At 32.1% G+C, this 27,521-nt stretch overlaps 5 protein-coding genes across 8 annotated transcripts; 4 read left to right on the top strand and 1 right to left on the bottom strand.

The window, feature by feature from the left end:
* The first annotated feature begins 7,414 nt into the window (after positions 1 to 7,414).
* LOC100500260 (uncharacterized) lies at positions 7,415 to 9,105 on the top strand. The gene is given in 4 exon segments (NM_001248551.2): positions 7,415 to 7,570; positions 7,697 to 7,739; positions 7,853 to 7,978; positions 8,795 to 9,105. Coding segments are annotated over 4 exon segments (471 nt in total). The 5' UTR covers positions 7,415 to 7,444; the 3' UTR covers positions 8,971 to 9,105.
* Positions 9,106 to 10,127: 1,022 nt separating this feature from the next.
* On the bottom strand, positions 10,128 to 12,911 carry LOC100788700 (protein OSB3, chloroplastic/mitochondrial-like). 4 transcript variants are annotated; one of them, NR_183031.1, is made up of 8 exons: positions 12,562 to 12,911; positions 12,349 to 12,487; positions 12,149 to 12,254; positions 11,921 to 12,027; positions 11,704 to 11,833; positions 11,363 to 11,447; positions 10,538 to 11,257; positions 10,128 to 10,455 (listed from the first exon to the last, which is right to left on the bottom strand). NR_183031.1 is itself a non-coding variant. In NM_001414673.1 (7 exons), the coding sequence occupies exons 1-6, from the start codon at positions 12,789 to 12,791 to the stop codon at positions 11,368 to 11,370; spliced, it is 792 nt and encodes a 263-aa protein (NP_001401602.1). In that variant the 5' UTR covers positions 12,792 to 12,911; the 3' UTR covers positions 10,128 to 11,257; positions 11,363 to 11,367. The 4 variants fall into 4 exon arrangements, 2 of the variants coding, with proteins under 2 accessions (NP_001401602.1, NP_001241452.1); NR_183030.1 differs by having other exon boundaries at positions 11,363 to 11,433; NM_001414673.1 differs by having other exon boundaries at positions 10,128 to 11,257.
* A 2,559-nt stretch (positions 12,912 to 15,470) lies between these two features.
* LOC100788170 (ectonucleotide pyrophosphatase/phosphodiesterase family member 3-like) lies at positions 15,471 to 17,268 on the top strand. The gene has a single exon (NM_001317649.2). It carries the CDS (start codon positions 15,581 to 15,583, stop codon positions 16,898 to 16,900), a length of 1,320 nt encoding a protein of 439 aa, NP_001304578.2. The 5' UTR covers positions 15,471 to 15,580; the 3' UTR covers positions 16,901 to 17,268.
* Positions 17,269 to 19,131: 1,863 nt separating this feature from the next.
* Positions 19,132 to 24,234, top strand: LOC100787640 (thioredoxin-like 2, chloroplastic). Its single transcript, XM_003529037.4, has 4 exons — positions 19,132 to 19,481; positions 21,161 to 21,340; positions 23,030 to 23,194; positions 23,954 to 24,234. Exons 1-4 carry the CDS (start codon positions 19,299 to 19,301, stop codon positions 24,083 to 24,085), a joined length of 660 nt encoding a protein of 219 aa, XP_003529085.1. The 5' UTR covers positions 19,132 to 19,298; the 3' UTR covers positions 24,086 to 24,234.
* Positions 24,235 to 24,343: 109 nt separating this feature from the next.
* On the top strand, positions 24,344 to 26,724 carry LOC100799802 (PRA1 family protein F2). Its single transcript, XM_003530148.5, has 2 exons — positions 24,344 to 25,417; positions 26,037 to 26,724. The coding sequence occupies exon 2, from the start codon at positions 26,046 to 26,048 to the stop codon at positions 26,640 to 26,642; it is 597 nt and encodes a 198-aa protein (XP_003530196.1). The 5' UTR covers positions 24,344 to 25,417; positions 26,037 to 26,045; the 3' UTR covers positions 26,643 to 26,724.
* Positions 26,725 to 27,521: the final 797 nt, after the last annotated feature.

The raw sequence follows: 27,521 nt of genomic DNA, 5'->3' as shown, positions 1-27,521 counted from the left end.
ATATGCAAGCATCACTTATATGTATAGTACCATCATATATTGCTCAATCATATATGCTGCTCGATCTATAACTGCTTTCAATTACAATCATGAATCATGATGACTGGCCAAAGCCATAGCAACATTCTGCAAGCATCACAAATGATTGGCCATAATTGTAAACTTTCTTGTAATACACGTTACTAGTTGCATATAAAAACATAATTCATATACTTAATTTGTCATGCATCATTGGTTGAAAAACACGACAACTGTTCGACTATAAATTTGAAATAAAATCTCATATTGAATAAAAATAAAAAAGTTAAATATTATATAAATAAAAATAAAATCTATAAATTTAAATATTAAAATTTTGAATTAAAATATAATATCAAATTCACTATATTCACTATAATTATTTATGATTCATTGTAAAAGTCTTTCAAATATTTATCACTTCAAATTTCTCAATAGTGCTCAATCCAAATTTACTAGCAAAATTACTCATTGTAATCTCTATAATAGATCATATATATATATATATATATATATATATATATATATATATATATATATATATATATATATAATAGTGAAATATTCTTGTAATGCTATCACATCTTGTAATTACTTTTAACACACCGCCCTTCCAATTACCTTTGAAGAATCTTGTTATATTATTTAGCATGTCACCTCTATTTCTACATACCCACTTAGAAACACCTCTCTCAAAAACATCCTTTTCACTCTTAAACTCCTCTTTTTCTATCACTAGTGACTCCATTGCGTTTTGTTTCCACTTCACCAACGACTCCATTTCATTATGATTTTTCAATACCAATAATATACTTCTTTGCCTCACCATATTCACCATATTTTTAGTCAGCTTTGCAAACAAAGAATCCTCTACGCACTTAGCCAACAACCATTAACCCACCACTATTTCAACTCTTTATGGTTATATACCTTAAGTTTCCATTCTTCACAGTTTTTCAAAAGTCTTCTTCTCCTAATGGTTTTCTTGATCGTCATGTGCATCCACCTCTTCTATTCTCATTGGAGGAATACAAAATTTTAATTATTTCTTTTATGTTGAATGACGAGAATCTTTTTTCATGGATCATAATTTAACATCTTAAAAAACCAAAATTAAAGGAATTTTTTGTAAAAAAAAAATAGAAAAAATATGATTGAAGTGAGAAATGGAAATGAACAACATCACAATTCTTAAAGATTGATAAGTTAAAGAGAATTAATTAAAAAAATAGAAATATTGAATTTAAGATTTTACACAAAAACCGAGAAAACATCATCTCAATTGACATAAAATTAATTTATGAATTCATCCAAATCTAATTTCATTTATAACTTTGTATTATACATATAGTTGTCTTATGACATATCAAGAGACTAATCATAATGAACTTCTAATGATAGTAATTATTTTGAGTTAATGGTTTATTAATTTGCATGCAAGCTAACAATCACTTTTATTATGTCTTACTAAATATTACAAACTTTATTTAATAATAAAGTAATTTTTTTCAATGTCCTTATTCCTTACCCTCATCAACATGGGTCAATGAAACCTTGCAAATATATAAAGAGATTTCTATTTCTTGTTTTGTTAATGCAAATGGTGGCGTGGTGGGAACAAAAGGTTAAAGGGAACAAGGGTGATGTTGAAAAAGCCGAAATGGTGATGACTGATGAAGGTGTGGTGTTAAAAAAAATGAGGTGTCAAAGATTTGGTGAGGGTGATAATATGTGGACATTTACAAATTATAAATATCCCATCAATACATTCTTTTTATTTTTTTCATCACATTATGTCACCCATCAAATTAATTATTTATTTTTCTTTTTTCTTATCTCTCTAGAGGTGTAGACATCTAAGGAGTATCTACGAATCATTTTCCTTTTCATTAATCTTAAAGGTATACTTAAATATAAAAAATTACAGTAAAAATAGGAGGTGTTGTTAATAACAAAAATAGATGGTGTAAAAAGTAGCTGTCAGCATGATTCAATTAATGGGGTCCAATAGCCAATTTTTTCTTACCACATAATAAAATATTAATTCTTTTTAAAATGGATTCTTTTTGTGTCTTTTGCTTAACTTGTTTATTAATGTGTATTTTGGGTGCATGCATTCGAATGGGTAACAACAATTGTCTTCAGAGGCAAACTGCCAAGACAACTGGATTGCATTTTTTGTGGGAAAATGGGTTAAGATCGTTCTCATTATCTCATATATAGTTGTCATGATATTCGGAAGGCTCAAGAAATATAATGTATACTATGGTGCAGAGAGTGGAAAGTGTAAAAAAAATAATGTATTCTTTGAGTGTGAGCTTGATAATTTAATGGTTTAAATTGATTTATATACAAACTCTTTCTAACCATTTCGCCCTCCTTCTCTTTCGGATTTTTCTATTGCCTTGAACCCAGGATCATAATGAGATGTTCTACATGCAGTTTGAACTTTGAAAAAAAATAGAAAAGGAAAAATTATTTTGGATTCTGATCAAGTCTTATTATGCTAGTATATATTATATATACGTACTGATAAAAAAAAAAAAAAGGTCTTATTATGCAAGTATAACCACCAACAGTGCGTCTCAAAAAAAAAAAAAAAACCAACACTAACTAAGATATTATTTAACTAATCGTAATAACGTATAAACTTATTGGTACTAAATACGTATCCTTAATACTCACACGTAAATTAAATGGATAAAATGGATACGTATGCTTTGTTTGAATTACAAATGAAAAAGACAGGAATTAAATAAGAAGAAAAAATATGATAAAAACAGAGAAGAAATGAGTAAAAGAGATTTATTGCCTGGATTGATAGAAATAAAAAAGATTAAAGTATTTTTCTCTACTTGTTTGGATGAGTAGAGAAGTAGAAATAAATAAATAAATTATACAAAAAATTATTTTTATAGTAATTAAAAATAATAATTTTAATATAACAATTTTTTAAAATAAAATTATTTATTGTTTTTTAAAAAATATTATGATTTTTAAAAAATCACAGAAAAGAGATTATTTTTTTCATTCCAATTCGGAGATGGGGAGGGAGAGTGTTTTTACTTTTTATTGGCTCCTAGGAAATAACTTTCCTCCTTATTTTTTTTCTCTCAAACAAAGGAAATTGACTATTTTTATCTAATTAGTTATCTCTTTCTTTTTTTTTCTTCCATTTTATTTCTACTCAAATAAACAAAGTTAGTCTCAGAACAATATGTGGGGCCCTTGTTTAAAAGTGAAAAAAAAATGCAAACTAAAACAAAACTAATCATAACAACTTACTCTTATATTACTCTTACATTGTAAATTAAAATACACGATCTCGAGAGTGAGACTCTTGTTCTCCTTATTTTCTTAATGAGACATTTTTAATATGTTTCCTCTTATTTCTTTTGGATATGCATTTCAATCATTATTCCTGTAATTAATTATAAAAAATTCTCTCAAACATCTTAAATTACCTTATTTTTAAATTGAATTTTTCAATATTTAAAAATAAAATGTCAATAATTTAAAACAATCTTCTTTACAATAATTTAAAACAATCTTCAATAATTTAAAAATAAAATAATTTTAATTTTCAGGACTAAAAAAACATCCCTCCAAATTCAAGGACTAAAATAATAATTAAATTTATAATTTATATATTTTAAAGATATCTATTTTATTATTATTATTATTATAGTCTTTCCACATTTCCTGACCAAATTAAGCTCGATCCCTATTCACATGTGGGACACATGCATGGATAATTCGATATCTTTAGGCAACCACCAACAATATAATTAACAAACAAGCAGCCATTAATTAATATCATGATGGGCAGTGGATTCAAACTTCAAAAGCTTTACATCTTATTCTATTTATAAGTTTATACATGTACCCATCATATCCTTAGATATTTTTAGGTAACTTGTATCTTGCATGCATGTTTGGAAATTTTCTAGGACATATAATAAATTAATGATGAGAATGCATGCCAAACTAATTGGTAGAGTGTGCACATCGGATATTGTAGAAAGAATTACTTACAGGTTTCTTCTTATAGTCCCATCAGATATGGTAGAAAGAATTACTTACAGGTTTCTTCTTATAGTCCTAAACAATATTTGAGTTAAAAGTGGAAATGGTTGTGATACATGAGAAAAGACTAAGGAAATGCCTCACAAAATTGAAAGGTTGGTTTGTTGTAGATATGTGCATTGCATGGCAAACCATATATGCCATATAAAATAATTCGTATTTAGTACTACTTTGTAGTTGAATATATTAATATATTAATTAATATTTGACATTAGCTATGAATCTACGTGTAGGGATAGAGAAGGTGGAAGTGGATTGTAACAGCCAGCAGGTTGTGGTGACGAGATACGCACACAAGAACAAAATCCTGAAAGCAATGAGAAAATCTGGTCTCAAGGCTGATTTCTTGTATGCTCAAAATGACTTGCTTAATGCTTATGTCAGTGCTAGTTATGCCAACCTCCGATTTAACAACTTCAGCATCTTCTAGCTAGCTTCAGAGAAATTATTGTATGACCTCATATCATCATGGTCCTCGACTAAATTATGAAATTGAATTTTATTAATTCATTCTTTCTTAATGATTGAAAATCTAATTAATTGTCAGGGAAATTAATCAAAATTATAGACATGTGTGATCCGAGATCATAATAGTTTCTTATTTTTTTAAATTTTTTTTTGCGTTGTTCTTTTTATATTTAAGGATAGCTTATTGACTAAATATAACTTTATTTGCTTATAGTGTTATGTTTTCTTCGTACCAATCTCAAATTAGTAATTTATTGATCATTATTAGAGTAAAAACAATTTAGTAATATTTTATTACAACCTGTTTGGGTTTGGATGATCGAAATTGCAAGTTTAGTTTGATGTAAAACAAAATAAATATTTAAAAAATTAACATTGGTTTTTAGTGAAAATCATCTTAGAATGTTAAAATTCTAAGAGGATGTTTTAAAAATCTGTCTTAAAATATTAACGTTTTTGATATTTTTTAAACAAAAAATAAAACTATTTAAAATAATTTCTTGTAGAACTGATGTAAAAATCAACATATTAAGATGATTAAAAAATCATCGTTGAAAGTGTTTATTTTTTACCACAATGACTTTAAAGACAATTTTTAAATTACCATGGAATGTGTTAAAGAATCAACCTAAAAAATATTTTTTTAATAGTGTAGTACACATTATGTGTATATGAAAGTAATTTATTTTTGGCAAAAGTTGTCTTAACAAAAATGGTCATGGCCTCTTTAAGTGCACGCCTTGATTTCCTTGATTTTCAATAGTTAATGTTTTTAAAGTTTTGTAATCAAATATTGATAATAAGTTATTTTTATAAATAACAAATTTGAAGCACGCACTAAATTAGACCTTCAAAAAAAAAAAGCACGCACTAAATTATAGTATACAATAGTTATCTTGTGATTTACTGCAGCAAAAAAAAGTAGTTATCGTGTGAAAATCCTTTTTAAAAAAACATTTAATACAGACTATAGATTTAGAAAGAGGAAAATTAGAAAAGGCACAAACTGATTATGAATACCATCCTAGAAATATTTTGAATGAAAAATTAAAAACATTATCCCACTTTGCTACTTATACATCACTCTTAGCATGTGTTTGTTTATTCGTTCAAGACTATAAGGAACAAAATTATTTTCTCACTTTTTCTCATTAGAATGTAATACTCATAATAAATAGTTGATTTAAATTATTGTTTGAAATGATTTTTTAACATGTTGGATGAATCACAGTAGAATATGAGAGAAATCCAGATATTATGTAAATATGATACTACATAATTGATAATAACTTAAAGAAATTAATTAGTATTACTTATACAAATAAAATATATCTATTTTTTAGTAGTTTATAATTTTAGAATTTCACAGATGCTAAAATATATCTATTTTTTGGTAGGAACAACTATTGATCTTGGAAGTTGTCATGGATGATTGTTGAAGTCTTGAAAAAGGTTATTTATGAAAGATTTTGATTGATGGAGAATTTTAACCGACTAAGACTTTAGTGAAGTGTCATTGTATGAAATTTAGTAAAGCATGAGTTACAAAGAAGTCGACAATCAAGAGCGTTATAGTATCACTTGTTCATCTCATATAAAACGTGATTTTTTGTATGAGAATTGACTTCAATTCCGTGTGGTACTTAGATCATAGGTTTCCATAAAATCAGGTAGAATTTTCTTTTCTTAAATTAACTAAAACATAATTTAAAAGATGGTCACACTGAAGGAGACAAAGAGAGAGAATGTAGCACTCAAAAGCTCAATGCCCTTGTCAACATTTTTCCTAATCATGAATCTGATCCGTACAAGATATCCTTCGACATTCTTCTACACTTCTCTTAGGATTGGCTCTCATTGGTCATGCACTTGTATACCTGCGATCTTGTCGGTTTCGTATCAGGTACAAATGCTTTGTTGTACGTCTCGTACATGTCAAAGACATGGTGCATTGCTTGGTCTTGATGCCGCATTCTAACGGTTTCAAGGGACACATATTTGATAGCTCTAGATCTGTCAGGAACATCTTGAGAATCAGGGCACACTCGATCAATAAAGTCAAATGGTTTTCAAAGCGGATTTGTGACCAATGTAATAAAGATGACTAGAGTTATGTGGATTATCATCATTGTGGGAGTTTTGCCTTATGGGATACTCCTGACTGAACAATTCACAACACACCAAACATTGAATCTTTAGGGTCTAAATACGTAAGTTGTTGTTGTGGAAGTCGGCTCCTATGACCTATGGAACACTTAGTCGAACGGTCCAAAAGATATGAGAGTAATTTATTCAAAGTATTAAAATGCTGGTAAATACCTAATATACAAATTCATTATGACTAATAGGTATTTGGCCTTCAATGGACAAATAGGTAGCAAGTACCAACGAATTTGTTCACGAGTTGAGATAGAGAATGAGCGTAACCTAACCTCCACCGGATAAGGGTTTGTTTCCTTAGTAATTATTGAGAATTTAAATTTGACGTGTTTTGACATTGTTGCTGCCTTTTCTTTTCTTTACAATATAATGATAAATTTTAAAACAATATTAGTAAGACTTTCAGCGTATTGGTTGTAAAAATTGTATAGTTGCAATGCATTAAAGTTTGTAATGTGGCATATATAAAAAGTGCTAGGAAAGAATAAATTAAATTAATGACAATAATACAGTCACGAGACACTAAAAAACAAACCACCAACCCTCCACTCTTTCTCTGAGCTGTGCCTGCCATGTGTTGAAAACTTAGTTCTGAATCCAATCCAACACCACTCACTCACTCCTTGTCCCTACCTATAAATCAAAGCCTTTAAGCAAAACCAAGTTTCACAAACTTAAGATTAATTCATCTCCTTGTCCTACAAAAAAAAACATGGTTCCAGCCCCCTCATTCAAGTATGTTCTCTTCTTTTGTTGTACTTTTGCCTTTAACTTGTTATCCACTCCTGTCCGTGCCCTCAACATAGGAGCTGAAACCACTGGAGTCGCTGTCTCTGTGGTAATCTTCTTGCTTAATTAAATTATCCACTTTTAAGTAACATATAATATATATATATATATATATATATATATATATATATATATATATATATATATAATTTGTACTTTTCATATATTTCTGCAGGGCAAAGAGTGCAGTAGACAATGTGAGTCAAGTTTCTGCTCAGGTACATGTCTAATTCTATTAGTATGTGTTATTTTTCTTCTTTTTTTTGAAGATTTAGCTGATTGGATTAAGGTTCAATTTGTATACTATGGCATGGGGGCTAATTAATGACAGTGCCTCCATTATTGAGATATGGCAAGTACTGTGGACTTTTGTATAGTGGATGCCCTGGAGAAAGACCTTGTGATGGCCTTGACGCTTGTTGTATGAAGCATGATCAATGTGTGTCAGCCAAAAACAGTGAGTTCTATACATCTTACAATATGAAAAATTTTTTTGGATGAGAAATTGATTTGTGGGTAGCATGGTTCGGAATTGAATTGTTTTGATAAACAGGTCCTAGATCTTCAATTCGTTTTTTTTTTTTTTTTTTGTACTACTGTCTTTATCTTGATAGGATTGTTATTTATTTTGTACAGTCTTCGTATAAAACACATAACTGAAGTTTCCACTAAATTAGCTTTAATGGTAATAGACCATTGAAACAAATATTGAATCAGTCAGTGCACTTTTTCTGTTGCAAGCACGTGGCTTAGAAAATCGTATGGTTGGAGAGGCTGAAAATTGAGAGACAAGGTAGTAAGGTAGTGTTTAATCTAGTTTCTTTTTTAGCTTCTCTTTTTCTTAAAGGAGAGAGTGGGTTAAACACAATTTTAAATGTCCTTCCCGTTTTTGGGTAGATTGAGGTGCAAAGAAGAGAGATAAGACCAAAGAAAACAAGATAGAGTGTTCACTAAAAACATTTTAGGCAGAGAAAATTTACTAAAAACTGTGTTTCTCATGTGACCGTCTCAAACTTTCTCATGTCTAAAGCATCAAAGTGGTCAGTAAAATGGAAAACCAACAATTGGGATGTTTTTTGTAGGGTTAAAAAAAAACAGGAGTGTCCAATATAATAAAAGTAAACCACATGGGACTGACCAATGTAATTTACTCAAAAGTTTATTGAACTACTATTTTATTTTTTGAACAAGGTTGTGGGTGGATCTAAACAGAGCTGAATGGGGGTACTTATGGTAACCATGTTAACTATTGATTGATGGTGGGGTTATGCAGATGACTACCTAAGCCAAGAGTGCAGCCAAACATTCATAAATTGTATGAATAACTTTAAGAACTCAAAGGCTCCTACATTCAAAGGAAACACGTGCGATGTGGATGATGTTATTGAAGTTATACATGTTGTGATGGAAGCTGCTTTACTGGCTGGAAGAGTTCTCCACAAGCCATAGAGAGTAATCTGCCACTCAAGTCTCAAGAAAGAATAGATATTTTCTGACTCTTCTTCCTATTGTTTTTAGTAATTCCCTTACCAAATTAATCAAACTCCGATGCTTTATTTATTCACACCAATCCACTCTTTTACCACACTCTTGTTATTACATCATGCTCACGCTTGATGATTAAAAAAAGAAGACAGATCTAAAACAAGCATAAGGCATAAACCAGTTATAAAGAATCTTCAAAACAATATTGAAAAGTGTTTTGGTACCCATTCCTCTTTATTCGTTGATTCCTATTCAAAGTAATAATTTCTGTGATTCTTTTGATCTCCCACCTCCTACAAACACATTTTCTCTGTTTCTTCCGTTTTCCACGTGATGGAATTAGTCTCGCTTTTTATAAGATTCCCTTTTCAGTTCTGAATGCTAATTATTTTCATCTGAATTATCAACAAATAGAAGGAAGCATGGATATGCCAACTCCATCTTGAAAAGTAAATTTGAATATGAACATTCAAAATTCTGCACTTCTAATCAAAACAGATATAACTTCTTTTTCTAACAATTTGCTGGTTTGATGCTTTTCGAAATATAAATATATTTTAACCAGACTCAGCCAACTCAAATTTCACGTTGGTTCAATTCGGATTTCCCTAAAAATAGAAATTAAAATTCACCCAAATCATATTGTTTTAACTTAAATGATTATGTACAAATAATCAAAGTTATTTCCCACATTTTCTTTTATGGAGACAAGTCAGACAACTATATTCAAGGCACAGTTGAAGACTATGTAAACATCACCCTAACAAAAACTTGAATTGTAATTCACCACATTTTACAAAACTAGCCCTTTCTAGTGGAACTCGATCCGGTTAACATAAAGTATTTCTTGGTAACATTTTTATACTTTTATCAAATATCAAGAGCTCCATCTTTAGATTTGTCTTGTGTCAAGATTAGTTTAAAAATCAAGGGGGCATTTATTTCACTGATTATTTATTTATTCTTAGGAATATATGATTGGAAAAATTTATTCTCATAGATTTATTATGAGGTAATAAATTATAATTATTATCGGAAGAGAAAAAATATTTCCAATATTAAAGAAAAAAAATCCAAGAAACAAACTACCCCAAACATAAAATAAGTATTTCTTTATTTTATTTTTACGAAATAAGTATTTATTTATTATATATAGTCATACAACAAATCAAATGCACTCAAAAGACATTTGATTTGGGTACTCCTGCGGTACAGCGCGTCTCGAACAATCGAATGGCAAAGAATTTATTAAATGCAACAAATTCCCCACATTTCTTATGAGCATCACCAAGGAAGCCATGAATTTTGAAACATGAAATCCACAATAAATTTTTGGAAGGAATCCTTTCTCTGATAAGTGGAATAAAAACGCACACAAGTAGCAGGAAGGAATGCCTGATTGTAATCGCACTAGCACATCAAAAGCAGCTAGCTGTCTGGTACATAACCCTATTTTGATGGAGAAAAACAAAGTCACTTAGTGAGTAAATTTTTATATACCTTCAACTTCGAAATAAATCTGGAAATTTACCGTGTTGTTCAAATGACGCAGAATTAACTAGGCAAATGACACGTACAAATCAATATTTGGGGTGCTTCCCGAGTTCCTAGTACCACCACATATACGTATACTGGTATGAACCTCTGACTTTATACGAATTTTGTTTTGAATTAACAATCGTTCAACAGCAAGCTTTGCCATTTTCTAACTGAGCCAAGACTTGCACGTTGCACATATGGCTCACATAGAAAATAAACATGCTCGTGAAAAAAACAAATTCCAAAATGCACTTTCATATTAGGAACATGAAATCCACCATCAATTGAGCAAAAACACTTCCCCTCATATGCGGAATAAGGATGTACAGAAGTAGCAGAAATTCTGTCTGATGATAAATGCATTTTCACATCAGAAGCAGCTAGCTAATATATCTATATCCGCCTAGGTAAAGACTGCAAGTCAAATGCTTAGTAGCCGAATGGTTGAAATGCTTAGTTTTATAAAAAAAAAATATCACAAAAACAGAACTTGGGAAGGCATAAGTTAATTACATGGAAGTGTAACACAGAGAATGACTCCATTTTCTGCTTCACTGTCCATTGCTTATGAAACCAGTGTCCTTTCAGTATCTACACTTTGTTTAGGCTTCAGAGGTGGCGGCAATTTTTCTAACACCCACTCTGATGAAGAATCAAGCCACAACCCTTTACCGGTTTCTTTGTGCTTGAAATCGGGAGCTTTTGCATTCCTCTGATAATAAAAATGAACTAGTAACTCAATACAAAAAATTCTAATAAAGTAATATAAACTTGTAAAGATTTAAGAACACAAGGACAAAACAGAAAATGGGATTACCTTATTTAATCTATTATCCCACCAGTTAGCATAGTTTTGCACCAAATCATTCCAGGACTCACCACCATCACCTGAGACATGTGTACTTTAAAACAAAATACGATGCATAAATGGAAGTAGGACATAAGGAATAATCTTAAGTGGCACAGGAAAAACAAACATGACAAATTGAGAGCATCTCCAGGCTAAAAAATCAAAAATATAAATTTGTTTTTTTTAATTAGATATAAACCCCAAATCAGACTGAGAATCTGTTTGCACCAACTCTATCATGCATCTCAAATATGACTGACTATCTATGATGGATGAGGCCTTTATGATTTATACAGACAGAGACAGACCTTTTTTGGATATAGCAGTTGGAACATCAAATTGAAGTTCTTCCAATTTAGGCAAAACCCACTTTTCATCCTTGCCAAGCCAGAGAGAATAGCCATCCTTGCGTTTGAAATCAGGGTGCTTTGGTTTTACCTGTACTAAGTAAACAGAGGTGTAAAAGGATGGATCCCCAGATAAATTAGTCAAAAAGAGAAAGATAAGTCATGAGGCAGTCACTACCAATCCATTGCGTTTGCTTTCACGGAAATCACGCCACTGCATGGGATTATCTAGAAGGTCTCTCCAGGGACTCGGTGAAGAAGAATCCGGGTTTTTCTTTGCACTGGCTGTAAAAAAAATAAAAACAAATTGCAAAATTTTGGAATGTTGAAACAACCCAAATACTAAACTAGAAAATAGAAGAGACAAATTAAAATTGATATTGATATAATTAACTAGTGTACTTACGTATGGAGTGTTCTGGTTGAGGTTGAGGTTGAGGTTTCAAATCAATTGATGTGGTGGTGTTGGGTTGGGGATATCGTTGAACAAAATTGAGGGTTTGTACCATAACCTATTAATGAATTAATTTTTTAAACTAAAGAAGAGAGATTGGAATGCAATGTAGTAGTAAACAAATGAAAGTGAAGATAAAGAGAGGTAGGTACCTGAATATTAGATTGGGGGTGGAGGTGTTCCAATTGGGGTGAATCAGTGGTGAGTTTTCCAGCAATGTGGATGCAATCATTTAGATTGAGATGAAATTTGGCAGTATGAGCGAGATCACCCTCAAATATAACCGGAATCCTAACATAACAATAACATAAAATAAGATGAGATTGGGGTTAGCGATGAAGAAGAAGAGAGAAAGAGATACGAACGAGAAAGAGAGGTCAGAGGAGTCTTGACGCGTGATAACGGTGGAGGCCCAGACGTAGCCATCGTTGGGAGAGACATGGAACTGAATCGGGGACTGGACATGACCGATGAGGTTAACGGAGTTAGCAAGTTTGGGCTGAAATGGAATATCGTTGGGTTTCGCAGTGACAGTGGCGTAGGACCGAAGAACAACCCTTGACATTGGCAACACTCGTCGCACTGAATAATTCATTTTCGCTTACCAGTAGAACAGAGAAATTGCCAAAACCTCTCTGCCTCCCTTCTCCGCCACCTCCGCTTCACTGCCACTGCGCTTCACTGGGTTAGGTTACGTAATTTAATTTCAGTCATTCTTTCTCTTTTATATACCCACAGTAGGTAAAATGTTTTATATACTCATCCCAATGTTGAATTTCTTAATTTTTTAAATAATTATTCTAAAATAATTCAAAAGATTATTTTATATTAAAGCTCTTGTTTGTTTTTATATTAAAGGTCTGTAATGGTTTATTATGATTAGAGAAACTTATTATGATTATTTTATAGAATATATTAATAAGTTATTGACTCAAAAAGAACTTGATTTTTTAAGTCAAATCTTGTTCGTGTTTAAGGTGTGATGAAAAAATATGATTAAAAAAAATCATTAAAGATGATTAATTAAATTTTTCAATAGAATTTGTCACTGATAAAATGTGTAAATAAGATATAGGGGAAACTATTAATAAGATATAATGGATAAAAGAATATATATTTAAATCATCATCAAATATCCACGTTATGGTAGGATGATAAAAGAAATCATTTATTCGTGATATACTAGTACATTCATGTTTAATTACATCTAACTCATCCAGTTGTTAATAATAATAAATAAAAAACACTTAGATGAAATTAAATTGAATGTGGCTTGTAACTATAAGGATGGATAACAATCCCCCATTGATCAAAAGCCATATAATAATCGTTCATTATGTTAACTTCACTTCAAATTAATATCGGCCATCGATTGAAAGTTATAATTAACAACAGGGTTGATTGAATCTTATCATATTTAATATTGTTAATATTTTAAAACAATTATTAAGTATTATTTTAGCATTTGTATTTTTTTCAACAATTGATCATATATTAATAATTTTATATATTATTTTGTATATATTTTACATCTCATCTATTATTATTATTATAATTATTATTAAAAATCTAGAGAAAACTAATAACGTAATATTAATTTTAAAATTTTGTTTTAAAATAATTATTTACTTTTAAAAAAAATTGATATACTAAATTTAAAATATGTAAATTAATAATTTATGCATACATAAATTATTTTCATTTCGTAATAATTTAGATTTTACCTCCTGCATTGTTACTTTGAATAATATTTTTAAAAAATGTGATATTCCATCATTTTTGCCACAAAATAAATAAGATGATTTTTTTAAAGAAAAATATTTTTTTTTATTTTTACAAATAAATAAAATGAAAATAATTTCACAAAACTTACTGTTAAATTCATTGATGAATGACTTTTATTTTTAAAGATGTTAATGACTCTATATCACAAAACTTGCGTTAAATTTTATTAATGACTTACCGTTAATAAATTGTAAATAGGCAAACTAAGGGTGTGTTTAATTTGTATTTTCATTTTCTGTTTTCATTTCCTATTTTTATTTAAGATTTGAATTCTGAAAACATGTTTGATTTGACTTCTTGTTTTCTGTTTTCATGAAATAAAAATATTGAAAATTTATGATATATTGACTTCTTGTCTTTTTGTATTTTTAGATTTGTTTAAAATTACATTCATTATCACCGCAATTTCATTTTAATCGAAATGAAGTTTCTGTTCTCAACTGAAAACAGAAAATAGTGATGGAGATGTGTTTGGTTTGATTTCTGAAAACATTTTCAGTGAAAATGAAAACAGTAAACAACTAGAAAATGAAAACAAAAAATTTTCATTTTAAAATTTTAACTAGTGAATATAAGTATATAATTTAATATATACGGATTTAAAATCTAATTATTTTTGGACTCCTCTATAATAACAATTAAATAAGTATTCGAGAATCGAAATAACTGTAGCACTCACTAGTTAAAATGCTAATGCATCCAAAGGATCAAAGAGTTATGCTAATGCACCATTTTCATCCAAAGGACACCAATGAAATCTCAAATCGACGCTTTCAAACAATGTTATATAACAAAATATAATTATGTGTACAACTGTATTTAGGCAACACAATTAATAAGTTCTTGGTTTAATTAAATTTTGTTGAATTTCTTTAAATAAAATCTTCGATTCAATCTTATAGATGAAAAATATGATTAAAAAAATATTTTATTAAAAATAAAAAATCAAAATTTTCGATGTAAATAACACGATCACATAAAAAGAAAAAGGAAACACAATTATACTTATAGAATAAGAGCATCTCCAATTTGGACTTCTATGATTTCTTAGGTTAAAAAAATGATTTATTGTGAGTTATTTTGCATTGGAACATAATGATGTGATAAAATATATTTTTTAGTTACTAATAATACTTTTTTATATAAGAAATTCTAATATTTAAATTTCTTACATTGAAGTAAAATTATAAGTAAATTTTTTATGAATGATATAACACTGTGAAGATCACAAAAAATAATGTGAAAAAAAAATGTTAAAAAATTCATGTAAGTTTTTTACATTGAAGATGCTATAACACAATTAAGTCAAAATAACAACAAATCACATAATTAAGTCAAAACAAATTTCTAAACCCACAAACAAATTAAATCCATCCAGAAGACCACAACTGCATCAAATCAGTTTGATGACGCATGCAACCTTCTTCTGACTTGAAGTTAAAAACAGTTTGTTATTAATTAAAAAATATAAATCGTTATTATTTGTGCTGATTGTTTTTGTTGCTGAGGTGGTGAGGAAGAAGATATAAAAGTTAGGGTTTCTTGTGATTGAGATCTGAGTAGAGTAGTAGAAGAAGAAGAAGAAGAAAGGGCAGATTGATGGGAGAAGAAGAAGAATCAGCTCTCCTCCTCTCCCGCAGCAAGCGTTCTTCTTCCACATTCACTTATTGCATTCTCCTCTTGATCGCTTCCATGTTCCTCCTCGCCGTCTACTTCTCCTCCTCAGCAACCGCCAAGCTCCACCACCCCGTGGTGATCCTCATTTCCTCCGACGGCTTCCGTTTCGGGTACCAGTTCAAGGCCCCCACTCCGAACATCCGCCGTCTGATCCAAGACGGCACCGAGGCCGAGAGCGGCCTCATCCCTGTCTTCCCCACCCTCACCTTCCCCAACCACTACTCCATCGTCACCGGCCTCTACCCTCCCCACCACGGCATCGTCAACAACGTCTTCTTCGACCCCCTCACCGGCCAACAATTCACCATGCAAAGCCACGAGCCCAAGTGGTGGCTCGCCCAACCCCTCTGGGAGACCGTCCTCCTCAACAACCTCTCCGCCGCCACCTACTTCTGGCCTGGCTCCGAGGTTCACAAAGGCCCCTGGACTTGCCCTACAGCCTTTTGTCAACCCTACAACGGATCTGTCCCCTTTCAGGACAGAGTAGACACTGTTCTCAACTATTTCGATTTACCCTCTCATCAAATTCCTTCTTTTATTACTCTCTATTTTGAGGACCCTGACCATCAGGGTCACCGGGTTGGTCCTGATGATTCTGAAATCACTCAATCCGTTGCCAGAATTGATGCCATTATAGGGAGCCTCATTCAGGGTTTGGAACAAAGAGGGGTTTTTCAGGATGTTCATATTATCATGGTTGGTGACCATGGCATGGTTGGTACCTGCGATACAAAGCTTGTCTTTTTGGATGATTTGGCGCCTTGGATCCAGATTCCACGAGATTGGGTCCAGTATTTTACTCCAATACTCTCTATTCGTCCTCCTCCTTCTGTTGATCCGGCACATGTTGTTGCTAAGATGAATGAAGGGTTGAATTCGGGAAAAGTTGAGAATGGGGCCAAATTGAAGGTTTATTTGAAGGAGGATTTGCCTGAGAGGCTTCATTACTCGGACAGTGATCGGATTCCGCCCATAATTGGTTTGGCGGATGAGGGTTTTAAGGTTGAGCAGAACAGAACTGGTAAGAAGGAATGTGGCGGTGCACATGGTTATGACAACGCCTTTTTCTCAATGAGGACTATATTTATTGGACATGGTCCTAGGTTTGCAAGAGGGAAGAAGATACCCTCCTTTGAGAATGTTCAGATTTATAATTTGGTTACTTCCATTCTTGACATCAAGGGTGCGCCTAATAATGGCTCTGACTCGTTTCCGGATTCTGTTCTTCTGCCTCCTGCATGAATAATAAAAGGAGATGTAGTAGTTGTTGTTATGTAGGGATTTTTGGTGTATTTTATTTTTTATTATTAAAACAGGAGTTTTATTTCAGTAATCCTTGATGATCTTTTAATGCAAACTTTTATTACGCGAATTGTTGAGATGAAACTTCATTTCTGATTGAAAAATAGCACCAAAAGCACCTATGGAACTTTGTCCCAATTCCTAAATAAAACTCTGGTAGATAGATGGTCAAGCAAGCTGCATGAGATGGTAGTGAAATTTCTAGTTTTAGGAGAGATGCTCTGAATATGAACATGATGAGATGCAGTAGAAGGAATAGGTGTATAATGTGTAATTTCCTTGGCTTAAATTAATTTTAGTTTGAATTACTGTAGTTTTTCATATCCTTACTTAGTTCATAATTTCACTGACACATTTGCTAATGTTTTCCATATGAGCTTTATTATTCAATTTCAATTGGATACTGTTCGCATAAGTTTCATGTTTTCAGCTTCTGTTATTGGGCAGGCCTCGTAGGAATAGGCATTATTCCACCTGTCTGTCTGTTAAGAAAGAAAGCACGCAAATAGCACAAGTATATTACTATATTAGGTACTTCTATCAATGGTGGAGCTTCTCTCACAATATGTGATTCTTCCATATATAGATTCCCTTATTAACTTTGGCATTTCCCTGAGTTGTTTGTTCCTCTTCCGGCATACCACTAATAATATACTTCTAGTTTAGATGGAAAATATTTTTGGATGTGATTGATTTAGAGGATGAAAATAAAAAACAAATTTTTGAATTAAAGTAAAATAGAAAAAATATGATCCCACAAAAAAAGTACAAATTCCTTTCCAAAATTATTTTTTCCCTTTCTATCAAACACATCATTATTTCTGGCGTCTCACTTGTATACCCACTCTATACTTGGAGGGTGTTAGTCTTTGGTTCAATAGTAATATTTTTTATTTTCCGGACTACATAGAGTATCGTTAATGCTGGTTGTTTAATGAATTGCTTATTTTTAAACATAATTATTTATTTATTTTTGTCATTGGAGATGATTTACATGTCATATTGTTTTTTTAAAAAATTAAGCCTTGGTTCCTTATATAAACAACGGTTGTAAAATATGAGTTGTTTAACTATTTTATAACATTGTAGTGACGAATTAACATATGATAAAGGATTCAAAATAATTTACTTAAATTTTACCTATTAAAGATGCTGTTGTTACATGTCAAATGCTTCCACATAAATATCAATTCCTGAAATAATACTATTTGCCCAGTATTCTTTCACTATTTTTATATTTTTTTTTATACATAATATTCTTTCACTTCTACATATCACTACGATGAAATCAGTTTAGATAAGTAGCGAAATAAGAAGTAAAGAAATGAGAGGAAAATAAAATGAAAAATAAAAGAAAGTGGATTTTTTTCCCAACTTATTTAGATGAATAAAAAAGAGAGTAGACAGAAATAAAATTCATGTAAAAATATTTTATATTATTTAAAAATATTAAATTCAATCTAAATATATTGTTTTTCTTAATATTAAAATTAAATTTTGGTGTTTTATTAAATTTATATATATGAAATTAATAATATTAAAAGTTATGAGAGTCTTCACTTAGATGGAATTTTTATATAATATATTTTATCCAAATTTACACTTTAAAACTAAAGTGTGATCATGGAATTAGAGTTTGAATTTGTCACCTGTTCTCTTTTCACATCTCTCATGTGAAAAAAAAAACCTCCAATAAGGACTTCCCAAGTGTAGAAATGGAAAGAGAGTATCAAACCATTAGATTAAACGCTTACAATATACTTTTTTAATATTTTTTACAAGTTCTTAATTATTAGTAATTCAAATTTATTAACAAATTTAGTTAAATTAAAAATAAGACAGAAGTAATTTTTTATTTGAATAAATACAAAATTTTAAAAAAGGAATGTTAGCCGTACACTCTTTTAACATTTTTATTAATATTTTTTAAAAATGAATGAGATCCATTAAATTTTGTGTGTTTTTTTTTAGCAAATCTTAATTTCAACTAATAAGAGAGAAATATGTTAAAAAAAAGTGTGAGAAAGTGGATTAGGAATATTTTTGAATACGAAATGATTAATGGGTATAAAAAAAAAAAGAGGAGCTATTGGATTGGGGGTGGGTAAGGTCCTAGGAGGGGTAAGGGGAGCCCAAAAGCAAAAGGAAAAATATCAATTATAGTTTGGGGAACGCCATTCCATTTCATTTGGTTCGCACGATTCATTTATCTATCTGCTTCTCTTCTCTTTGCTCAACACAATCTATATCTATCTCACTCATTCAGACACCAACACATCCTCATGTGTCTAATTCTACCTTGCTTGTATTTGTAGCGCTATTACTCCTTGCTGTGTAAATGGCACATGTTGATGTTATTCGATTACAGTTTCAGCCCTTTCGGTTCTCCTCTTCCTCTTTCTTCACCCCCTCACCTTTCTCTGCTAAGATCCTATTCTCTCCTCTCGCCTATTCTTCTTCTAGGCCAGCGCCACCAGCTACTCTTGCTTTCCCCCCCAGAAAGCATTTGCTTTCTTTCAAGGTCACTTCTCTCTCCCTCCTTATTCTAATGCATTCTCAATTAACTAACTTGTTTACACTTCCATTCCATGTTTCTTTTCTAGTCAACCATAGAAGTATAGCAAGATATGTTATTGTGTTGCTCTGGTTTCTGATTATAGGTTGCAAATTACCGCACAACTCTCTCAAATATATATATATAGTCATCTTTCAAAAAGTAATTTCATTAGGTACTCAAGTTCATTTAAGAAGCTAATATCTTCCAAACACAGGTCTAGGGTTTCAATCCCTGACCACACGATTAAAGAGTAATTTGATTACTTACTCTGTTACTTTTCGTCATAGTTTGCTGATACCAAAACGGCTTAGCTCTTGCACATTTTTTTTTTTCATGCTACTATGGTATACTGTTGACATTGTTATTGCTTGCTGGTTTCTAGGGATAGCCAACTGTAAAGATACTTGCTATCTTTGTTGCCTTATGGCCCATTTTCGAAACATGCTTGGGTTGGATGCTAAAATTCACGATCATGAAATGAATGACAATATTAACCAAATTTTCAGTTCTTTTTTATTGTTGGAGTAGAATTTTTCATCTCTTGGTCATCATCCATCATTCCTTGTGAATAGAATGTGAGGACTAGCTAGAAGCAATAACAAACCAGATATTTGTTGCCAGGCTATAAGAATTGGAATCACGTGTCTGTAATTCAATATTTGGGGCTTAGTACTATGCATTCTCACATGAATGAAAAACGGATCAGTGCTATGTAGCATTCCCTTTTTGTACAGAATAGTAACAGGTCGAGAAAGAAGGCTCCCAGCTCTGTTGTATGCTGTTTTAGTATTCCCCTTCTATTAACGTGATGCTTTTAGTTTGTGGTGATCACCAATGAATTGTGTACTTAGATGATCTAAACTGCATTAGGGCCTGTTTGGGTAAACTTTTTTAGGAGCACTTCTAAGAGAAGAAAATACGAAGAAAAAGATGAGATGAGCTTTTTCATAAGCTAAAATGAGCTATCCATTAGCTAATTTTTAGAAGTTTTGTCATATAGCTTCTCTAAAAGATGAGAGGACATCTACAAATTAGCTAATGGAGAGCTCTCTTTAGTTTATGGAGAAGCTCATTTCATTTTTTTCTTTTCCTATAAGAGCTTCTAGAGAAGCTTACCCAAACATACCCTTAGTTGCTACTTTATTGAGCTTGCACATGCAATTAAGTGATATTTATTAAGACTCTGTGACTACCCCTAACCTTATCTTTAGAAGTAGCTTCTTCTTGGCATTGATTCTAATTTTATCTGTGAACGAATTAAAATATAATGAATAGTGCTAATGCTATTTGTATTGGAATTATCTCTTTCCATTGCAACTTTGAGTTTTGTCCGTTTGATGCTATTCAAATGTTCTCTCTAGACCATCTGAGAGGGCTTATAAATATTTGGAATGATTCATTTACTCACACAAATCAATGCTAGGTTGTTTTTTACCTTTGGTTTTTATTGATCAAGAGTATATATGTGAATAAGTTAATTATTTTCAAAAATAGTGCAGAAGGAACTCTTGCCTATAGTAAAAAAATGACTACACTTTGTTTTTTTTTACCATATTTCTTGATTAATAGTCAATTCTATGGGTTACTAAAGTATAATGTGTTTTTCTCACAGCTTTTGTTTGATTTTACTCACTTCACTTCAGGTATCTGCAACTGTTGCTGAAACAGGTCAGCCAAAATGGTGGGAAAAGAATGCACCAAATATGATTGACATTCACTCCACGCAAGAATTTCTGAGTGCTATGAGTCAAGCTGGGGATAGACTAGTTATTGTTGAATTTTATGGAACTTGGTGTGCTTCTTGCCGAGCATTATTCCCCAAGGTTCCCCTTACTTCTTGAATTTCACCCTTTCACTATTATACTTTTCAGAGGATTTTTTATTTGTCACAACAACATATGGTCGGTCTCAATTGTACATTGTTGATTACATGTTCAAAATTAAATAAGTCCTAAAATCATCACTGATCTAATATTCATGGTCATCTAAAAACTATACTGAATGTTGGCTGGTGTCTTAATTAGAGGATAGTGACTTTGGTCTCCATTGTTATGAATGTACTGATCTGGATGCTTGGCATTCCATTCTATTCCATGCTGGTCCTGGTACTCTTAAATGAATTAGAATAGGATCTTGAGGTCACACTGATTTGAAAGAGGCTGTGTTTGAGATACTGTCTGCACCCATATCTTCAAAACATATTTCTCAATTTGAATCAGATATTGCCTGTGGCCACATTTTTAGAGCATTTTCCTTTTTTAAAAAAAAACTCCCAAAAAAGGATTAATAACAGTTATGCAAATGGCTGGGTTATATGTCATATGGGGTTAACATGGGCAACATGTTATGTCTTGGTTCAAGGAGTGATACTAATTTGCAAGTCTATATTATTATTTTTTTCTGTCTCTGACAAATAAAACCTTTGAAGTTTCTATTGCATTGGACACTTACTGAATAAATGCTTTCATGGCCATTGATTGACTTGCTTTAGAAGTCTATGGCCTGTCCCCCTCTTTCATCTCCCAATTGTTACTCTTGATTAGAGGCTACTACTATATGAGGATCTTGGTTGTCTAATTCTTGTTGAAGAATCCTTGATCCGCTTTGGTGCTTACTGTAAACAACAATGAAGGGGAGAGGGAAAAATTAATTATACCTGAATAAAAAAGTTCTTTTTTAATAGGGACCAAAGTGAGAAAATGGGCCCATTGTTAGATCAAATGAGTCTTGGGCCTAAGATTTGGAGAGTATGTCCTATGAAGAAAAAGGGACACTTGGTGTAGGAAGAGGAGGGGAGTTAGTTACTGATTTAGAAGAGAGAGACAAAGAGTAGAGCTGGAGAGAAATTAGTTATAGAGAGGGAGAGTGAGAGAGGGGGAGAGGTGGGGGGGACTTTTTAGATAAATTTTGGCCCTGTGACTTGGGTTAAGTTCTGTAAATTGAGAGACACCTTTCTCCCATTTTCTTCTGTTCTACTGCCTGTATTTTTCCTCTAAAAATAAAAAAGTACTCCCTCTATTCCTATATATAAGACCCAATTACCTAATTCAATAGGATTAAGAAAAGTAGTTAATTTAGTTGATGATAATAAATTTGTCTTAAATTTATAAATTTTTCCAAAACTATCCTTGTCATTAATACTTCTCTCTCTTCTAATTGTTTGTCCATACATTCTCTCTCATCTTTTAATGAGGGGTATTTCTAGTCTAAAAATAATTAATGCAAGAAATGTTATAGATTGAGTCTTATAAAAATGAACAAGCACCAATTCAAACTTGGGTCTTATAAATAGGAGCAAAGGGAGTAATTGACTGTTAGTTGGGAGCCTACCTCGATATCCATAAATAAAGAAGCACTCCAGTAGTAGTTTGTGTGTTTGTGTTCTGTTTTATCATCTTTACAGCCCGAACAAATTTAAGTTAGGTCATATTTGTAAAATTATTTTACAATTTTGTTTGCATGCTGCTGAAATTATATCACAGATGTCCTGAGTCTTGATGTGGATTTGGCAGCTATGCAGAACAGCTGAAGAACACCCTGAAATTGTTTTCCTCAAAGTAAATTTTGATGAGAATAAGCCAATGTGTAAAAGACTGAATGTTAAAGTACTTCCTTACTTCCACTTTTATCGTGGGACTGAGGGGCAGCTTGAATCATTTTCATGTTCACTTGCCAAGGTAATTTTTTCTATTTATTTCTGGTTATGTTAGCATTTCTGGCTTTACTGTAAGCGAATATGCAGCAGTTGCTGATTGGCACTGTCCAAGAATGTCTATACTGAAACTTAGGGCCAGTTTGGTTTTAAAAATATTTTGTTGCTATTTTGTGTGTTGGTAAATAAATAATTGCAAAAATGCTATCTTATATTTACTTCATTTCCTGTTTTCAAAGATTTATACAGGAAACATTCACTAGCTATTTCCTGTGTAAATATTTGAAAACAAGAAACAAAGTAAAAACAAGATTTACTTTTCTGTAATTATTTATGAAATGGAAATAAAAAAATATTTTATAAACTGAAAACACTCTTATCTTCTCGCCTTGCCAAGCATTATTATATACTATATAACTTAGAGGAAAGAAATGCAATATTGCATAAAACTGATGCATAGTGATTTTTAATATTGATGATGCCTAGGCATTTTCTCTTTTAGCATCCTGCATCATTTGCATAAAGACCCTTGGGCTAAATTGAATTTAGTATAGGGGATAATCAAGTGCATAGAAACACATGTTCACTTATCTATGTTTCTCACTAAGGACAAGACTTGCCTACAAACTTGCTGGGAAAGTGAAATGCCTAATAGCAAAGCAAATATACGATGATGGATATAAAAAATAAGCTTACAATAATGGATTGAACTTAATTATATAGAATGCTGGGAGCCAAATCTTGTAATTTCACAATCAGCTAATGGTTCATTTGAAAATTTCAGTTTCAAAAAATAAAGGATGCCATCGAGATACATAACACAGCTCGATGCAGCATCGGTCCACCTGTGAGCATTGGCGATCTGCTTGCTGAACCTTCTTCAGTTGCCAAGGATAGACCAGCAGAATCTGTGTAACCATAGTAGTACTTATGTTCTCGCTTTTGTATTATAAGTTGTCTCACAAAGGGAAACCCCAAAGAAGGCTGTACTCCAGAGAAACTTATGATGTAAAGGATATATGTACTCTGTATATTTACTATTTTTATATTTTTTTTTTCGTATTAGAAGAATTCCGAGCAGAATTGTTTGTTCTTTTTCATTCTTGGCCATTCATTAGCTGATTGAGGATAGAAGCTTGAGGGTGCCAGAGAGAGTTTCTTGGATCAGATTCCAAGTCATAAGTCAGTTTCGCAAATGACCCGTTTGAAGCCAGAATTCCAAGCAACACGCAAGCCATGCAGGATCGCCAATAATTCTGCTGTCATATTGGTAGTGATACCGCCACAACTACTAAAACCCGTAAGCCATTTACCATTAGAGTCCCGTAGAATCCCACCAATGCCAGACATTCTCGGATTTCCCTAGGAGCTACCATCAACATTAACCTTAACAAAATCTGCTACAGGTGGTGTCCAAGCAACCAGACGGTGAGAAGGAGTATTGTTGACCTTTGTTGAACCTTGAAGAAGTGCTAGAGTATACCAAGCAGACCACACCTGATCTTCAAACACTTCAACGTTCCCTGCTTTCCAAATGAACCAACAAACACAAGCAAAATGAACACCGTGTCACTTGAGCTGAGTTACGAACCATGTATCTCCATTCATTGCAAAGAAATCAGTATCAGCATACATATTTATGTGACTCCAAATTTCTCTCGCCTCACTGCAATCTCTAAGCAAATGAATAATACTCTCGTCTTCTAGCCCACACCTGCAACAAAAGGGATCAAAAGAGATATGACGCTTAGTACGGAAAAAGTTAGTAGGGAGGCTGTTTTGCAGAATCAGCCAAGTGAAGTGTTTAATATTTTCAGGTGTTTGAAGCTTCCAGACCCAGTTCCAGTCCCCTGGAAAATTACTATGATTGGCAGGCTCATGAATCCACTACTCATAGGCAGATTTGGCAGTGAAAATTCCTGATTTTAATTGCCCCCATATGATTATATCATAGCTATTATCATCCATAACCAAGCTCGTCATTTTATTCTTGACTTCGTCAGGAATAATAGAATAAAACTTCCCCCAACTCCATTGGCCGTTAACCAAAACATCTCGGATGAGAAGCTGCGTATCACTAATATGCACGTAGTCCATGCAATCACAAATTGGACCATCACCCAGCCAATTATCGTAGAACACAGAAATTTCGTCATTGCCTACACGATACTTAAAGGGACGATCTAGGAAACTAGCAGCCTTCACAATCGACGACCATGTGGGTGAACAACCAATCTTCAAAAAATGAGTAAGTTTTGTTTAACTTATTCTTCTCAATATTTTTTTTTATTAATGTTGAATTTCAATAATCTAACACACAAAAAACATTTTATACTGAATTTGATTAAACATGATATTTTTAACCAATTTTTCCTTTTAATTTACTCTTTCATTTTTATTTCTAAATTAATTTTCTTAAAATAAAAAAAAATATTATATCATAATTTAAAATATTTATGACCGGTTATTTAATATATGACAAATCCTAGTTGGTTTTAGTGGATCTCTTCTTCTAATTATTTTTTTTTTCATCCACAAGGCTCGAATCTTAAACCTTAAGGGGACGGAGTTAAGGATCATTCGGACCAACAAAGCCTTGTTGGTTCTTGGAATTTCTTATTGAATTTAGTTTAATTTTAGTTTTTGTTTAATGAATTTCCATTTACAAAAAAGAAAAAAATAGTGTTGAGTGTATCATGTTTTGTGAGAGCTTGTCCTAGAAAGGCGAAGAAGAGATCCACAAAACATGTGTGGGTTTGTTATGTTGCAGTCTGATTCATTAGTTCAAACAGCAATCATTTCCTTTCCTAAGATCCGCCAAATTGCCTTCACTCTCATTCCTTCTCCACCTTTCTCTCAATATACAGAAAAAAAAAATGACCACATATGGAACAATCTCAGAAGAGGCTTCATCAAATTCAAACTCAGTTTTCGTTTCACAGGCCAAAGAGCGCATTGAAGACGGTCTAGGCACAACAAGACCATGGAGTGAAATGCTCCAAACTTGTCATCTCAAACTTCCATCTTCCTTCTTCGGTGCAATCCAAAGAATCAACACAAATGCCAAACATTTTCGAGCAAACTACGTGATTATCATACTGCTTGTGCTTTTCCTTAGCTTACTAGGACACCCCATTTCTTTGATCATATTAGTTGTTATGATGATTGCATGGCTGTACTTATATTTCCTACGAGATACCCCTTTGGTGATTTTGAGGTTTGAGATGGATGAGCGATTGGTGGTTATCTCTTTGTTGTTGATCACCATTGGTTTGCTTGTACTTACAAATGTAACCTACAATGTGATAGTTGGTATGTGTGTTGCCTTAGTGGTTGTGTTGGTCCATGCTATCATGAGGGAAACGGAGGATCTGTTTACCATGGATGAAGATGTAGGGGTTGTAAAAGGTTTTAGAGATGTTGTCAAAGTCCCTCTTAGACAACCTGGTTCCTCTTCTTTTACTTTGCCTTAGAAGCAAATTTAATTAGAACAATTAAGATGTTTATATTTCTTGTGATTTCCCTACTTGATTATTGATTCCTAATTATCCAATATATTTTTCATCCAAATTGCATTCTCTTTCTTGTCATTTCTTTGAAGCCAATAATGTTAGTTTCTTGTCACATGTTTTGAGAGTGGTCAATTGAGAATATTATTTGCCTTTATTGCGGGCATTCACTTAATTGCCTTGACCCAGCTAAGTCAATAATTGGCTGCATATAGCTCAAAAGTAACAGTTGCGTACTAATTGAAACATTTCCTTGCCAATTTCCATTGCAATTTTCACATATTTACTTGGAGTTTAGATGGTTAAAGAAACGCAAGCTTGCAAATAGTCAAGACTCGAGCAAGTTTGGTATCATACTCTGCCGATATATAGCAACTTGCACAAATGGTTTCAAATGATAATTCAGTCTGTTCCAACTACCACCCCACTATTCAATTTGCATGCAAAGCACATATAGTCTAGTCGAATAAGCCAACAAGGCTTATGACACACATGAGTTGCTTGGATGAGTGGGATAAGAAAAAAGCTGCTTTGATTGACAACCTCATTCATATCTAGATAAAAATTTATTAATTTCGTTTCTTCCTTTTTAGCCTTTTTTTTTTTTTTTGCACTTGGGGTCGATGACTCAATCTACTTAGCAGATAAGGGAAAAGTTTGGTGGACACCAAATTCTATTCAATACTGCAGAGGAAAAGAGAAAAAAGTGTATGATGATATGATAGGATAAGAAAAAAATAAAAAATAATAATTGATATAAAAGTGTTTGCATATCATCACTAAGATTTGAAAAAACAATTTACGATTGGGATTTCAGTTCCAATATAAAGCTTTTTGGGGTCA

This window comes from Glycine max, chromosome 7 (genome assembly GCF_000004515.6).
Source record: "Glycine max cultivar Williams 82 chromosome 7, Glycine_max_v4.0, whole genome shotgun sequence".
NCBI lineage: Eukaryota > Viridiplantae > Streptophyta > Magnoliopsida > Fabales > Fabaceae > Glycine > Glycine max.
The sequence above is the reverse complement of the archived record's forward strand: the minus strand, read 5'-3'. Positions and strand labels throughout refer to the sequence as shown.

Coding starts and splice junctions, on each gene's coding strand:
- LOC100788700 (NM_001254523.3), bottom strand. CDS start 12,791: ATGAATTATTCAGTGCGACGAGTGTTGCCAATGTCAAGGGTTGTTCTT. Junction 11,834..11,920: donor AAAGCAAACGCAATGGATTG/GTAGTGACTGCC, acceptor TACTTAGTACAG/GTAAAACCAAAGCACCCTGA. Junction 11,434..11,703: donor AACTGCTATATCCAAAAAAG/GTCTGTCTCTGT, acceptor CACATGTCTCAG/GTGATGGTGGTGAGTCCTGG.
- LOC100788170 (NM_001317649.2), top strand. CDS start 15,581: ATGGGAGAAGAAGAAGAATCAGCTCTCCTCCTCTCCCGCAGCAAGCGT.
- LOC100787640 (XM_003529037.4), top strand. CDS start 19,299: ATGGCACATGTTGATGTTATTCGATTACAGTTTCAGCCCTTTCGGTTC. Junction 21,341..23,029: donor GCCGAGCATTATTCCCCAAG/GTTCCCCTTACT, acceptor TGGATTTGGCAG/CTATGCAGAACAGCTGAAGA. Junction 23,195..23,953: donor TTTCATGTTCACTTGCCAAG/GTAATTTTTTCT, acceptor TGAAAATTTCAG/TTTCAAAAAATAAAGGATGC.
- LOC100799802 (XM_003530148.5), top strand. CDS start 26,046: ATGACCACATATGGAACAATCTCAGAAGAGGCTTCATCAAATTCAAAC.